Source organism: Bubalus bubalis, chromosome 10 (genome assembly GCF_019923935.1).
Source record: "Bubalus bubalis isolate 160015118507 breed Murrah chromosome 10, NDDB_SH_1, whole genome shotgun sequence".
Classification (NCBI taxonomy): Eukaryota; Metazoa; Chordata; class Mammalia; order Artiodactyla; family Bovidae; genus Bubalus; species Bubalus bubalis.
In genome coordinates, this window is record NC_059166.1 from 34795272 (window position 1) to 34812283 (window position 17012).

General features: G+C 37.1%; 1 protein-coding gene across 3 annotated transcripts in view; it reads right to left on the bottom strand.

Moving 5' to 3' along the window:
- The window catches only part of AKAP7 (A-kinase anchoring protein 7), a 125416-nt gene that overhangs the window by 41021 nt on the left and 67383 nt on the right, over positions 1-17012 (bottom strand). For all 3 annotated transcript variants that reach the window (XM_044924225.2, XM_006046296.4, XM_025294531.3), the window contains exon 7: positions 16715-16862. In XM_044924225.2, coding sequence (XP_044780160.1) covers positions 16715-16862 — 148 coding nt within the window. The remainder of the gene's footprint in view (positions 1-16714; positions 16863-17012) is intronic.

Consider the following 17012-nt stretch of genomic DNA (forward strand, 5'->3'; position numbering starts at 1 on the left):
ATCTGGTCTTGAAAAAGCTGGCTGGACTTACTCAAAACTGTTTTGTTTCTCTATGTTCCCGTAAAACCCAATTTCAGTTTTCAATGATCAATCCACAGAAAGCATGTATCTATCATACAGATGTGCTTCCATTTTTCAATCATGCTACATCTGTGTAGTCATTCTGTACCCAAAGGGCAAGGTTCTGAAACTACAACATTATATATCAATGCTTGAAACCTGTTCTTATGAGTATCTGTCTGCAAGGGAAAAAGACTGAAAAATTATAACTGAAAAGCCTTAAGGATGATCTGTAAATCTCACTGGTGAAGTCCTTTTAAATTACCAGGTAAAAGAACCTTGATCTAACTGAAATTTGGAAGCCAAGAATTATTTTTTACCATTATTCCTGTTTAGTTATATTTTCAACAAAGACTTTTTAACTTCTCTCTACAGTGCTTTAGCTGTTTTTCTCAAAAACTGAAAGTTATAGGTATTTCAAACTGCCATATGCTCTACAATTTCAGTATGTAATTGGAAAGAGAAAGTGTTTTTTTCATATATGTGAAAAACATACCATATACAGCATATGTGCATTTAGGAAAAAAGAGGAAACAAGCAGACAATCAGAGCAGCACAAGAAGTCCTTCCTTATCAATCCCAATGTCCTTCCCAACCCCTGCTGACGCATGCCTGCCAAGTGCCTCCTCCATGCTTATCATTCAGTCAGTTCTCTTCAAAGTATGTGGCCCAACCTTAAACAGTGGATGTAGTTGAAGCCTTTTCCTTAATAGTGAGAATAAATTAGGGCAGATGATCTATTTCCCTGCTCAGAGAACAGACAGCAGTAGGGCTGGGAGAAGGCTGAGAAGTTACAATGTGTTTACACACAGACACCTTGAATTTATATTACACCGTTTTATCAAATCTATCTGATTCCAGGCACTATTTACGAAGCACTGAGTATGTGCTAACATGATAATCACATCAGCTCTTGGGGTGAAGGTAACTCTTGAGTCAGGGGCTGCTGCCAGAGTAGGTGAGAGAGAAAGCCTGGGCCAAAGGAGGGCAGGAGGCCCACATCTGTAGGCACGATGAAGGGAGCAGGAGAAAGCCCAGAATTCACACTGTGGTAAATCCTATTCGGCAGTTTTATGAAGGCAAAGCAGCACCAGGGGGACAAAGGCCTGTAACAGTCATCTACTCTAGACAGATACTCTTCAGGTCTGCATTTTACAGTCTGTCCTCCTTTGCAGGCAGTAGCAATGAATTCACAAAAGCTGACAGGAGTTACTCACAGGCAAGTTCAATGTCTGCATGTTAAAACCTATTTTAAAAAAGAAAGAAGAGCAGAGAATACACTTAATCTGCTGTCCAGTATTTGCATTATCCGACATGGCTGCTTTCTCATTCAAGTGCCTTTAATCCTCTAATGCCATGCACCTTTCAGAGAGAAAGACACATCCTTCACGAGAAGAAAAAAAAATATTTCAAAAAGCTAACCAATAAGTAATGAGTTTATTTGTAGTTTAACAGTGTAAACAACACAAAATTTGGTTTTACAGTTCTCAACTTATTGGGTTTTTTCCCACAGGTCCTAATTCTTTACGTAGAATATCCTCAAATCTATATTTAGTTCTGAAAGTGGTTCACTGTTTGTCTTGATTCACTGACAGCACAACGGTCAGTCACATTTCCTGCAATGCAAAGTATCTGAAGACTTCAAATAAAGGGTGCTTTAATGATTCAGGATATAATTATTAATTCTTTTTTCCTCTAAGAACACAAAGTAATACAGAAGAATGAAAGGGAATCCCCAAGATAATGAAAAGAAAATTTTCTTATACTAGATGAAATGCAGTTAAATCAAGATTGGTTTTGGCAGGTCTCAGGACCTGTCATGATCCACCAGGGCCTAGGCTGACATTCATCTGGTACACTACATCAGTATTCTTTCTGTTTATAGATTCAACCATAAAGTTTTAGTAACTATCAGAACTGTGTTTAAATATACATAAAACACTGAGTCTATTTTCTGCTAATACATTCTGTAATTCACATCCAAATTGTGTTTTATCTGTTAGGATGCATTCACCTGCAAGTAACAAGAAACTCTTGATTCAGATGGTTAAGAAATTTTTTTTTTAATTTAATTTTATTTTTTTAAACTTTACATAATTGTATTAGTTTTGCCAAATATCAAAATGAATCCGCCACAGGTATACATGTGTTCCCCATCCTGCACCCTCCTCCGTCCTCCCTCCCCATACCATCCCTCTGGGTCATCCCAGTGCACTAGCCCCAAGCATAAATGTCACTACCCCCTATAATCTAAGGTAGAGTTGCTCTAGCTTGGTTAATTCTGTGGCTTAAGAAGATCATCAACGGGGCAGTTGGGAAGCAGGTGCAAGAGGGAGGAGATATATGTATATTTATGGCTGACTCACGCTGTTGTATAGCGGAAACCAACACAACATTGTAAAGCAATTATCCTTCAAATTAAAAATAAATTTAAAAAAGAAGAAGATCATCAAGAGTCATGTTCCAGTCTCCCATACTCAGCACATCAGGCGTGAAGTCCCCTAATGTCCGTATGGTTAAGATGCTGCGAAGTCCAGGGTCACATGTATATTCAACAATTTCCAGCTAAAAATAATGATGTCTTCTTCCCAACAAATTACGCATCATCAAAAAAACTTTTCTCTGGGATCCCAAGCAGACTTGCCTTCACTTCTCAGAACTGGGTCACATGCCACTTCCTAAACTAATCACTGGCAAGAAGAATGGGACCAATCACCTGAAGGGCTAAAGTGGACCCCACATGTTCTGAAGTTCACTGTCTCACAGGGAAAGAAGGGCTCTGCCAACCAGGAATCAGGGTGGGAAGAAAATGGACTCAGAACAGGCAAACCCCTGTGGCCTCTAGAGTTTTATATTTAACTTTTACTAGAAATGTGGTATCTACTGTTTGGTATCTATAAAATTAGAAAAGTGGGACTTCCCTGGTGGTCCAGTGAAGTAACCTACTTCACCAGGTTAGGTTCACACTGTAACCTAGGTAGGTTCACATTGTAACCTGCCAGTACAGGGGACATGGGTTCAATCCCTGGTCCAGGAAGATGTCACGTGCTATGGGGCAACTAAGCCCATGTGCCACAACTACTGAAGCCCCTGCACTCTAGAGCCCATGGTCTGCAACAAGGGAAGCCACAACAGTGAAAAGCCCTTGCACAGCAACGAGACAGTAGCCCTGGCTTACCGCACTAGAGAAAGCCCACTCACAGCAATGAAGACCCAGTGCAGCCAAAAATAAAATAATTAAAACATGTTTTTTAATTAGAAAAATGATTGACAAGGTCTAAATAGTTCTGAGCAAAGAAAAAGTCCTGAAAAGTAAATCATCAATAAAGGGTCGCATGCTAATTTTTTTAAACACCTATCCTATATAGATAAATGTATGCCATACTTAGGGCTTCCCTGGTGGCTCAGCAGGTAAAGAATATGCCTGCAATGCGGGAGACCTGGGTTCGAGTCCTGGGGTGGGAAGAGCCCCTGGAGAAGGGAACAGTGATCCACTCCAGTATTCTGGCCTGGAGAATTCCATGGACTGTACAGTCCATGGGGTCACAAAGAGTCGGACATGACTGAGTGACTTTTACTCACTCACGCCATACTTATAAACTAAATTCTTGCTAAAAATGCATAGCTGGAGCACAACTGTGAACTCTCTTTCTCTAAAGTGTATTAGGTTAAGACTGACTTAAGTAAAAGCTCTGGCTTTTATGGGAGCTGTTAGCAATGAAAATATATTTGGCAGCTATGGTTCCCTGGTATGAACCATGTGATAACCAAATGTAGTTTCCTTTACTCATAGCCACAACCAAAACAAAATATTTTCCTGAATACCCTAGTCAATATAAGATCAAATAGAGCCACAGTTCATGAACTGACAAAATGCTGTTCTTTCTGTAGCAACTGTTATTGCTTTAGGTATTTTATACAAAACATAAATAACAGTAGACTGTGTTTTTTTCATAGCCCCCAAAATAATAAAGTCCATTTTCTATCTTTACCATTGTCTTTATATACATAAATTACACATAAATATGTATATGCAATATAAAATAATGCAGCTCAGTGGTAAAGAATCTGCCTGCCAATGCAGGAGACACAGGAGACGCAGGTTTGATTCCTGGGTCAGGAAGATCCCCTAGAGTAGGAAATGGCAACCCACTCCAGTATTCTTGCCCGGGGAAATTCCATGGACAGAGGAGCCTGGCAGGCTGCAGTCCTTGGGGTCGCAAAAAGCTGGACATGACTGAGTGACTGAGCATGCATACAAAGGTATCTGAAGGATAAACACATGTATGTGTAGGCATGTGTGTATATACATGAATTTTATTTATATATAGTATTTTTATTTTTGAAATATACCAGTGTTAATACCACGCCAATTTAAGGAAAGCATTAGGAATAAAGCAAATTTATAATAATCTGAGTGGGTGTTCTAATGTCAGGAATAAGTACTATTACAATAAGTATTCTAATATAACTATTACTGCTGTTAATCTTAATAACTAACATTTTTATAACTTTATGTCAGGCACTGTGCTAAGTACTTTTAAAACATTAATACACTAGCTTGGTTAAAAAAAAAAATGTGTTCAGAGGCAATTAGGTGATGTGACGGGCCAGTTATCCATAATGTTTGGCAATCAGAAGGCTTTCCTAACATTAATTTCCTATATCTTAATGGTTCCCTTTGACTGCAGGCTCTGACTTCTAATCATTTCATTCATTTTTCTTTTTATTTGGAATTCAATATTTACTTTCATGTTTCTTAAAATACACTTAAAGGCTATACACATATATCATCAGTCAGTTCAATTCAGTTCAGTCGCTCAGTTGTGTCTGACTCTTTGCGACCCCATGAATTGCAGCACGACAGGCCTCTCTGTCCATCACCATCTCCCAGAGTTCACTCAAACTCATGTCCAATATCACAAATTATCACTACATCATTCTAGCAGTGATGTTTAATTTGTCAGTTAAATTTACCACATAGCAGTGGCCACAGGACTGAAAAAGGTCAGTTTTTATTCCAATCCCAAAGAAAGGCAATGCCAAAGAATGCTCAAACTACCGCACAATTGCACTCATCTCACACGCTAGTAAAGTAATGCTCAAAATTCTCCAAGCCAGGCTTCAGCAATATGTGAACCGTGAACTTCCAGATGTTCAAGCTGGTTTTAGAAAAGGCAGAGGAACCAGAGATCAAATTGCCAACATCCGCTGGATCATGGAAAAAGCAAGAGTTCCAGAAAAACATCTATTTCTGCTTTATTGACTATACCAAAGCCTTTGACCGTGTGGATCACAATAAACTGTGGACAATTCTTCAAGAGATGGGAATACCAGACCACCTGACCTGCCTCTTGAGAAATCTGTATGCACGTCAGGAAGCAACAGTTAGAACTGGACATGGAACAACAGACTGGTTCCAAATAGGAAAAGGAGTACATCAAGGCTGTATATTGTCACCCTGCTTATTTAACTTCTATACAGAGTACATCATGAGAAACCCTGGGCTGGAAGAAACACAAACTGGAATCAAGATTGCCGGGAGAAATATCAATAACCTCAGATATGCAGATGACACCACCCTTATGGCAGAAAGTGAAGAGGAACTCAAAAGCCTCTTGATGAAGGTGAAAGAGGAGAGTGAAGAAGTTGGCTTAAAACTCAACATTCAGAAAACGAAGATCATGGCATCTAGTCCCATCACTTCATGGGAAATAAATGGGGAAACAGTGGAAACAGTGTCTGACTTTATTTTTTTGGGCTCCAAAATCACTGCAGCCATGAAATTAAAAGACGCTTACTCCTTGGAAGCAAAGTTATGACCAACCTAGATAGCATATTGAAAAGCAGAGACATTACTTTGCCAACAAAGGTCCGTCTAGTCAAGGCTATGGTCTTAACCAGGAGTCATGTATGGATAAAAGAGTTGGACTGTGAAGAAGGCTGAATGCCGAAGAATTGATGCTTTTGAACTGTGGTGTTGGAGAAGACTCTTGAGAGTCCCTTGGACTGCAGGGAGATCCAACCAGTCCATTCTGAAGGAGATCAGCCCTGGGATTTCTTTGGAAGGAATGATGCTGAAGCTGAAACTCCAGTACTTTGGCCACGTCATGCGAAGAGTTGACTCATTGGAAAAGACTCTGATGCTGGGAGGGATTGGGGGCAGGAGGAGAAGGGGACGACAGAGGATGAGATGGCTGGATGGCATCACTGACTCGATGGACATGAGTCTGAGTGAACTCCGGGAGTTGGTGATGGACAGGGAGGCCTGGCGTGTTGCGATTCATGGGGTCGCAAAGAGTCAGGCACGACTGAGCGACTGAACTGCACTAACCCTTTCATATGTAAGATTCCCAAGGCATCTAATATAAATCATAAGGTTTGAAACCAGGCCAACAGATGGTTGGATTTTCAAAACACCCTTCACAGCTGCCACTTTGTGTTAGCATCAGATTAATAACTGATATACCCGTTAAAATACAGTGAGCCATCACTAAGATTAATTTGCTCAGTTACTTATCTTGCAACTTCCTCTAATTCAAGCAGATGTAAAAAAGCAAGCTGGGAGTTCCAACTATTAGTTCTCTTTCATTTTTATTTGAGCATAACAATGAAATTTTAAATAATTTCTTTTTAGTAGACAGGTTTCATCAGGGAAACTTTCTTACAGGTTTCATCAAGAAAACCTGTAAGAAGAGAACTATTAGATTATAAAAAGGAACAAGACTGGCACTTGGAATATAATATTCTACCATGTCAAAGGTTCTGCTTTTCAAGAACATTATGATTTCTAAATAGGATGACATAAGTTTGTTAAACCAGGATAACTTGGTTTTCTTCTAACTCAGCAAAGTACACTTCCAAGGGTACCATTTGGATGATAAATTACATGGTCACACAATTTATGTGCCATAGAGTAAATAATTAAATACCTTGCACTCAGCTCTCATTAAATTACATGATAATTTTTTTTTTTTTTTTTACATGATAATTTTGAACAGGGAAAATTTCTAGACGCTAAACTTTTCAGGTGAAAAAACAATGTACAATTCCCTTAGGTGATAAACTGTATTTTTACTTTCCCTTCTTCTAACATGCTTGAAACAGATTCATCTTAAACAGTTTAAGTAGAGATGAAATTTTCTTAATCATTTCCCTGTCAGTCTGTGCAAAAGAAAACAAGACCAAAATTTTTGGCCCCGCCCACCACAAAAGAGGCGTTCCTATATTCCCACAGAATATAAGTGTCACATAATATGATTTTAACATATCATTTCACGTAGATATGCTATTGTCAGTCTTGGGTATTTTTCTACTTGTCACATTTTTAACCACAGGATGCTAAAATGGAAAATTTAAAGGGATGAACAAAAAAATTAAGGATAGAGGAATCAAACCATTTATATTTTATAGAGAGATAACTGAGTAGCCATCAAAATTAATCTGTTCAAAGAAATGGTTGGAAATATTGATCAAAATTAAGCTTAGAGAGTTGTCTGAGGAATAAATTTTTCATAGTTTTCTTGGATATATGTACTGAAGCAAAAGTTCTTAAATGTTTTGGCCTCAAGACTCTGCTACACTGTTAATACTTATCTACAATCTCTCCCTACCAAGAGCTTTTGTTTATTTGGTATATTTACTACATTAAAAATGAAAAGATTTTTAAATGTATTTCATTCTTTTCAAATTATCAATGACAAATTCACTATATATATAATGTCATCACAAATGTTTTGTGAAAATAACTATATTGTTAATTAAAAATTTTATAGTGAGATGAATGGCATTATTTTACATTCTTGTGACTTTCTTTAATGTCTGACTTAATCAAAGATTTATCCTCATATCTGTTTCTGCATTCAATCTGTTGCAATATGTTGTTTCATTTGAAGTATAAGAAAAATCCAGCCTCACAGAGAAGTATATTTGAAAAAGGCAGGAGAATAATAGCCTTTTCAGATAACTGTGGACATTCTTCTTTGATATTACACTGAAACTCAACAAGTTGTAGTTACTTAAAGCTTAATTGCAATGTTGAATCTTAAAATGGATCAATAAACTTTCATACTATTTACAGTCAAATCTTTTGGTCTATCTTGAATATTAATGGATCTTTTATCCACACATGTCTTTGTAACAACACGCATCAGTCATTTTAAAAATACAAATTCACTGAGTTACAAAGATTCTCCATATTTTGACATAGTTCATTATGTAACATCAAAAAATTCATTAATATCACATCTTCTTACTAGGAAAATCTTTATGGATTACAAAGAGGAGCAAATAAATGTCTGAGGGAAAGGAAATTTTCAGTATCTTGATAATGATAATGGTTTCACAGGTGCATACACATGTTAACAACTCATCAACTTATATACTTTAAACAGGTACAAATTTTGAGTATAAGTTATGCCTCAAAAAAGTAAAAACAAAGTTTGATAGATAAAAACAACCTGGGAAAATCGAGTTCCTTATTCTACTCTGTTATCTTTCTGTATAAAATTTTCCATTAAAAAAAGGGGGCAAGTTTAGGAATCTGTCTACTCACAGTAATAGATCAGTTTTCTTAAATTCTTACTATTGTCTGAAACCTTGAGTTTTATTTTTTTTTTAATCATTAAAACTAGATACATCTTTATTAATCAAAACAGGAACTGTTACAATCAACACATATTTTGCCAATGAGAAATAAGCTTGTTTATTCCTGTAGCATAAAAATCTGTGCCTATCGATTTGATGAACTCTTGGCAAGCATTTTCTGCCTCCTGCTGGTTGTGGAAGTGTTTTCCCTGCAAAAAGTTGTCAGGATGCTTGAAGAAATGGTAGTGGGTTGACAAGAGGTCAGGTGAATATGGTGGATCAGGCAAAACTTCACAGCCCAATTCGTTCAACTTTTGAAGCATTGGTCTTGCTACATGTGGTCACGCATTATCATGGAGAAGAATTAGACACATTTGGTTGACCAATCCTAGCTGCAGGTGTTGCTGTTTTCAGTGCATCTCATCAATTTGCTGAGCATACTTCTCAGATATAATGGTTTCACTGGGATTCAGAAAGCTGTAGTGAAGCAAACCAGCAGCAGACCACCAAACAGTATGATCATGACCTTTTGTTGGTGCAAGTTTGGCTTTGGGAAATGCTTTGGAGCTTTTTCTTGGTCCAACCACTGAGCTGGTTGTCACTGATAGTCATAAAATCCACTTTTCATCAGATCAAGAAATGGTTCATTGTTCTTGCATAGAATAAGAGAAGATGATGCTTCAAATCGATGATTTTTTTGGTTTTTGGTCAGCACATGAGACACCCACTTATTGAGCTTTTTTGCCTTTCCGATTTGATTCAAATGTTGAATGACCATAGGATGGTCGACCGAAGTTGAATTCTACGGCAACTTCTCGTGTAGTTATAAGAGGATCAGCTTCAATGATAACTCCTGGTTGTTGTCAACTTCTGATGGCTGGCCACTATGCTCGTCATCTTCAAGGCTCTCATCTCTTTTGCCAAACTTCTTGAACCACTACTGCACTATACATTCATTAGCAGTTGCAAGTTATCTCTGCTGCTTTATGAACCATTTTGAACTCAAATTAAAAAAAATGCTTGAATTTGCTTTTTTCTAACATCATTTCTATAGTCTAAAATAAATATAAAGTAAAAGCAAGTAATCATTAGCTAAAGGACTTAAATCTAGAAATGTGAATTAAAATGATTTATAGCATAACCACACTTGTTTAAGAATGTATTCTAATATCAAATGGAAAAGTTCAACAATGTAAAACCACAATTACTTTTGTACCAACCTAATACTTGCAGTCTGGAATCAAACTAACTCCCTCAATATGAATGTCAATACTACCAATTACTAAGCTTTGTAATTCGAGACAAAGTACTGAAAACTTCTTTTCTTTAGTTTAGTTATCTGTAATATGGGGTTAAAATATGATCTACCACACAGTTGTTTGAAGAAGTTAATTACATAGTTAAATAGTTCATTACAATAACATAGTCTATTTTTATTTTACATAAAGAAAAATCTGGAAAAATTCATTAACATGTTGATGGTGGTAGTCTTTGGGTGGTAAAACTGAAAAGATTATTTTTACTATCTTATATATATCTTTCATTTTAATTTTCCAAAATTAACACACATCTTTGTAAACAGAGTAGATATTTGGAAAAATGGATGACTGGGAGACTGGAAGGAAGGAAGGGAGGCAGGATATCTGACTGCTTCAGGCTAGGTCTCACAGGTAGGCAATACTGATGAAATTACAGAAAAGTATAGGATCTAGTCTTTAGTTTCATAGATTCAAAGGATTCACGGGGTTGCAAAGAGTCGTACACGACTGAGCGACTGATCTGATCTGATCTGATCTGATACTGCATGAATGATAAAGACTCTTTGAACCTTGAGTTTTATTATTAGCGGTAAATGATGTCAGTTTTCTTTGATGTGACAGGTTTATTTCTTTTCAAGAAAATAGCTGCCAAATACCCAAATGTGGAAACAAAAAATGGCTAATGGTCCTTTTTCGAGAAAAAATGGTGTTCCATGAAGGGAAGTGGCTACTTTAATATCATCACTAATATCACCTCTGCTCTGTCCTGCCTCCTAATGTACTGCTTCTCTCCCCTGTAAACTGTACCTATTGTTCCTCGACAGTGTCCTTTCTCTACTATCCATCTCATCCTATTTATCCAAGCCCTGAAACTCCCCATCCCCAGCTCTCCTATAAGCTAAAGTTATATGCTTCTTCCACTGTGTCCTATCAAAACCCATCATTGTTATGGATGAAGCTCTATTTATCTACTCCTCCTCCCTCTCCATTTTTCAGATGTAGTCTTAGCTCCCCAGTGACACTGTATACTCTTAAGGACTATGTCTTACACTTCTCTGTATCTCGTGATACCTAAGAGGAGTATACACATCATACACACTCAATAACATTTATTAAATTAATGATGAGTAATTATTATTAAACAGCTAGGGTTCCCAGAAAATCACATTTATACCTCTGCTTGCCGAAGTTATAAAGAAGTACATGGGCCTGGGGGAAAAAAAAAAAAACCTTCTAGACCTTTCCAAATTCTCCACTGCCTCCTATGAGAAATATCTGACAGCTGAAAGTAAACTAGTCTTTGCAAGCACTAAATTGCTCATCAATCTTCCAAAGGGTGTCATTTAGTCAGTTACTTTCCCAAAGGAAATATAATGGAACAGAGCTGCCAGGGAAAAATTAATACACTCAACTCCAGTAAGTAGCTCACAGAGAAGAGCTTTCACCACCCTAGGACATCTGAACTATATTTCATTCCTGGATTCACCAGGAAGGACTGGTTTTACACTTTAAAAAAAAAATTGTATTTTAAATGATTAATGAATGCAGTTAGGTTTGCAAGAAGTTACAGCCCAATATTAAGTAAGCATATTATCAACCAAATTTTTGATGAGAATTAAAAAGTAGTACTTTTTTCTTGCATCTGAATGTATGACTATTGGCTCCATAACCTACCAAACTTCCCCCTAACGCTCCAGATAAAGATGCACAATGACAGAAGTTGGAGAGGAAAATGCTCAGCATGGAAACCTAAAGCAGGCCCAGGGAACAGCAACAGCTGCCAGGAGATCCAAACTCAGATGCTGTCAGGAACCACGGAGGTAGTGTGACTGAGTTAAGCAAATTGTAAAAGAAGAACAAGAGTGAGGGGATGACAAAAGGTAGCTGCTTTCAAGGTGTACCCACTCAGGAAATCACTGCATTCAAGATCATAAAACAGGTGTGGCCATATTTTTTGATTGTTAAAAGGCACCAGAAACCCAGATTTTTTTTTAAGTAAAATTACCCCTAAACTGGCAACAATTATAAAAACAAACAAACAAAAACCCTGTGTTAGTCCAGTATTAATACAACATGTTGTAGTTGTTTAGTCACTAAGTCGTGTCCAACTCTTTTGCAACCCCATGGACTGGAGCCTGCCAGGCTCCTCTGCCTGTGAGATTTCCCAGGCAAGAATACTGGAGTGGGATGCCATTTCCTTCTCCAGGGGATCTTCCCCACCCAGAGATCAAACCTGCATCTCCTGCATCAGCAGGCAGATTCTTTACAACTGAGCCACCAGGGAAGCCCAAGACAACATGAAGGGTTGCTAAGTAGTGATCTTTGGAACACACAGTAAGGTTGGTGGGGTGCAAAAAAAATTCTAAAAAAAACTTTCTAAAACTAAAGCTCTATTTCACACCCACTTTTAGTAACTGAATTTCTTTCTTAATCTGAGTGTCTGAGTATTTAATTAATGATCACACCAGATAGATGAAAAGCTCAAGTGTAAAAATAACCAAAAAAGCAGAGGAAAATATAAATGAAAATGTATCAAATTTTTAGTTTGGAGATGACTCTAGTCACAATAATTAAAGAAATCGCAGAATTTTTGTATCTATAATTTTACAAAACTAAAAAACATCTAATATGAAAAATTTCTTGTGACCAAAACTGAATGCAAAATAAAACCTGGAAAATATCTGAAGCCAATATAGCAAAAGGCTAATCATCTTTACTCTTTAAAAAAAAAATCCTCACAAACTATTAAGAGACCCAAGAAGAATGAAATCCAACTCCTGATGGACAAAAATAGCTTGCTGCTGCCAGTTCCTAATACAAAGCAATTACCCTGTGGGACCAGGGCTGAGACATCTGCAAAACCACACATGGGGTTATGAGTGGGAAACATACATAGTTAAATGAGTTCTCAGAAAAACTTTAAAAGCACCAGAGGAAATCAAGTGCCACAAGAGACCCAACAAATAGAAGAATTCATAGGAACTGGATCTTCAAATATGATAAGAATTTTCAAAATTAATTATATTGAAATCATCAAAGAGATAAATGAAGGAATACCTCCATAAGCAAAGAGCCGAGCAGGAAAATATGATAAAAATCAACTGCAAATCTTGGGAATGAAGCATATAGTCATTGGTATTTTTAAAATGTCCTAAACAATATAACTGAGACAGCTGAAAAGAAGATCAGTGATTTGAAATCCAGTATTATGCAAGAATGCACCATTAACAAATTAAGATGGGAAATATGCAAATCTAAAAATTCTCTCCCCCAAAAAATTCACATATGTATCCATATATACACTTTTATGAATAATTTCAGGAGGTTCCCAGAGTTCCTGAAGCCCAAATTCTACTCTAGAATTCTGAACACAAAATATCTTATGATCATCTGAAATCTGTCCCATTCTCTGTATACAACACAATACTGGTTTTAAGGTTCAGGAAACAGACATTATATTTGAATTAGGATCAAATTAAAGAGCAACCATACCAAATGTAAGCCAAATAAATCTGAACAAAAGGGTGGAAGATCTAAAAAACACCTTTCTCCAAAGAAATCACCCATATGGCTAAAAAGCACATGAAAAGATACTCAATATCACTAATTATTTGACCAAAACTACAAATAACATATCACCTTACACTGGTCAGGAGGGATTCCCTGGTGGCTCAGACGGTAAAGAATCCACCTGCGATAAGGGAGACCTGGGTTTGATTCCTGGGTTCGGAAGATCCCCTGGAGGAGGGCATGGCAACTCACTCCAGTATTCTTGCCTGAAGAATTCCATGGACAGAGGAGTCTGGTGGGTTACAGTCCATGGGGTTGCAAAGAGTCAGAAAAGACTGAAAGACTTTCACTTTCACACTGATAAGAATGGTCATCATCAAAAATCTATTATACAAACAATAAATGCTGGAGAGGTTGTGATAAAAAGAGAACCCTCCTACACTGATGGTGGGAATGTAAACTGGTACACCCATTATGAAGAACAGTATGGAGACTCGTTAAAAAACTGAAAATAGAGCTACCATAAGATCCTGCAATCCCATTCCTGGACATATATCAGGAGAAAACCATAATTCAAAAAGATACATGCTCTCCAGTGTTCACAACAGCATTATTTACAACAGCCAGGACACGGAAGCAACCCAAATGTCCATCAACAGAGGAATAATAGATAAAGAAGATGTGGAACATAGACACAGTGGATTATCAGTAAGCCACAAAAAAGAGAAGGAAACAATGCCACTTGCAGGAACATGGATGGACCCAGAAATTGTCAAACTGAGTGAAGCAAATCAGACAGAGAAAGACAAGTATCATATGACAGATATCAATTATATGTGGAATCTAAAAAAAAGGGTACAATTGTACAAATGAACTTATGTACAAAACAGAAATAGAGTTACAAATGTAGAAAACAAACTTATGGTTACCAGAGGGTAAAGGAGGGCGAGGGATAAATTGGGAGATTGGGATTGACATAGACACACTGCTGCTGCTGCTGCTGCTAAGTCGCTTCAGTCGTGTCCGACTCCGTGCGACCCCATAGACGGCAGCCCACCAGGCTCCCCCGTCCCTGGGATTCTCCAGGCAAGAACACTGGAGTGGGTTGCCATTTCCTTCTCCAATGCATGAAAGTGAAAAGTGAAAGTGAAGTCGCTCAGTCGTGTCCGACTCTTAGTGACCCCATGGACTGCAGCGCACCAAGCTCCTCCATCCATGGGATTTGCCAGGCAAGAGTACTGAGTTGGGTGCCATTGCCTTCTCCGCATATACACACTACTATATATAAAATATGTAACTAGTAAGGAGCCATTGTATAGCACAGGGAACTCTACTCAATACTTTGCAATGGCTTAAATGGGAAAAGCATCTGAAAGAGTGGAAATATATATATATATGCATAACTGATTCACTTCACTGTACACCTGAAACTAACACAACATCGTAAATCAACTATGCTCCAATAAAAAAACTTTTTTACAGATAATACAAAAAAAAAATCTGAACAAGAAATGAAACTCACAAAGAAAGAGTCCTGAATCCTGCCCAATATTTGCTGCTGTAAAACTCGGGTAAGATCAAGAAAATCAGTAATTATCCACAGCAAATATAAGACTCTAGTGTGTATTAAAATTGGTTAATGATTATAAAATAATTATCATTTTCAATGTCGACAGTAATGTTCAGAATGGTAGGAGAATATAGATTATGTGTAACAGGCAAAAACCATTTTTTAAATAATCTTAATGATCCATATGGGTGAAATTGGAAAGAAGCTAAATTGCTCTGAGTTAGAAAAGGATGAGAGATAAAGAGCCTGAGAGAAAAAGTCGAGAGAAATTGCCTGGGATAAGGGGAGTTTTAGAAACCAAGCTGGAAAGGAGCAGTAAAAGAAAATTCAGTGAGTGGAGCACAGTAATTTGGGGTGAGCTGAACAGAGCTGTGTAATGGCAATACTAGTGATCCATGCTGTGAGCTGCATAATGCAAGCCCACAATACCTTCAGTAAAATCTACATGTTGCTCTTTTTTCAAAAAAATAGGAGTGGGAGAGGCAATGAAGCACTGAGTTCTCCTTCAAGGTTCGTCTAAAGTAATTACAGACAAGATATGGAAAGCTAGCCAAAATCTGTATTATGCAAGAAGGATTTAAATTTGCTTTTTACAGTGAACCTAAAGAGAAATGTTTGGTCCGCATCAAAACTTTGATGGAAGCCAGCTCTCTTACAGAGGTTCTGAAAACTTTTAAAAAAGTCTTCCTTAAAACACACTTGACATGTTTCAGAACACAGAATTCAAATGACATACTGAATACCTTCTGTTTAAGAGGGCTAAGATCTTTGGAAGGTAAAATGGCTTCTCTGATGAGAATTTAGAAATAAAATTGTCTTCTTGAACATTTTAAAAATACTTTCTGTATAAAGATTCTTTCAGGATGTATATTTCCATAGGTTTTCTTCAAGCTGACCTTGATGGTGGCAAGAAAGTACCTTGGTTGAAGACCCTTGAGATATTTAGATACATGTTTTTATCTTCTCTATTTTCACGTCACTTAAAAAGTATACAAATGAAGTTCTTGAAGTTCACAATTTTATAAGATTTCCCAGCTTAAAACAGTAAATTTCAATCACAACAGATCAGGTTCCTTTGAAAGACAGCGACATTGCAAACGAGAAATACCCCTGTTCTAGTTTTTCACATTCTTCTTTTGGTGTACATGCTCTGTACTTAGAAACATAACTGTGCGTGAATCTGTCTCATCACAAGCCATCTCCCTCATAAGATGATAGAGCATTTATGAATGAATCTTGGTCTCCCCTCAAAACATATTTTTCTTAAGGAAGAAATTGAAAGACAAGTTTTCGATCTCTGCAGGCCACCCATGCTTTTTCTTCTCAGAGTGACACGTTCTGGCCTGGCATAGTCTATTCCTAATTAAAAGCAGCAAAGATGAAAATAGCTGGCATAGAAGGCTGTGATCATATAGGCCTTCACTGATGAAAACACTTTCTTCATATTCACAAAATAAAATTACACTGAAATGAATTTTGAATCAACATTTCAAGACTTCACGATGATTATATTTTAAAGCACAGAAGCATAAAAACTATAGGTACTGAAATCTTGACTGATAAATATAAATACTAAATATGTTCCACAAAATTTTTAATGTATTATTGTCAAAACATAATGTTTAGGAAAATATGTCACTGAGAAAAACATACAACATAAACATTTGCCAAAACAAAATGACGCTGAAGAAATCAAAACCAAAGATAATAATTTTTAAATGCCACTCACCAATCACAATTGAAGACTCACAGTGATAATAGCCATTACTTTGCTTTTTCTTCAGCATGGAGCAAAGATCTATACAGTGTACCACTTCTTCTCCAAATCTATGGCCGATAAATTTTTCATATAATTTGGGGTCTATTTTTTTCACTCCCTTGAAATGACAAGACAAAATCACATCAATCAATCATTTCATTCAGGCAACCAATTCATATCTTTATCACTTTCTTAGAACCTGATAGTACATTTTGATATACAGTCTTGCCTGCTGGCATCTGAAAATGGATACCACAAAATTGCTGTA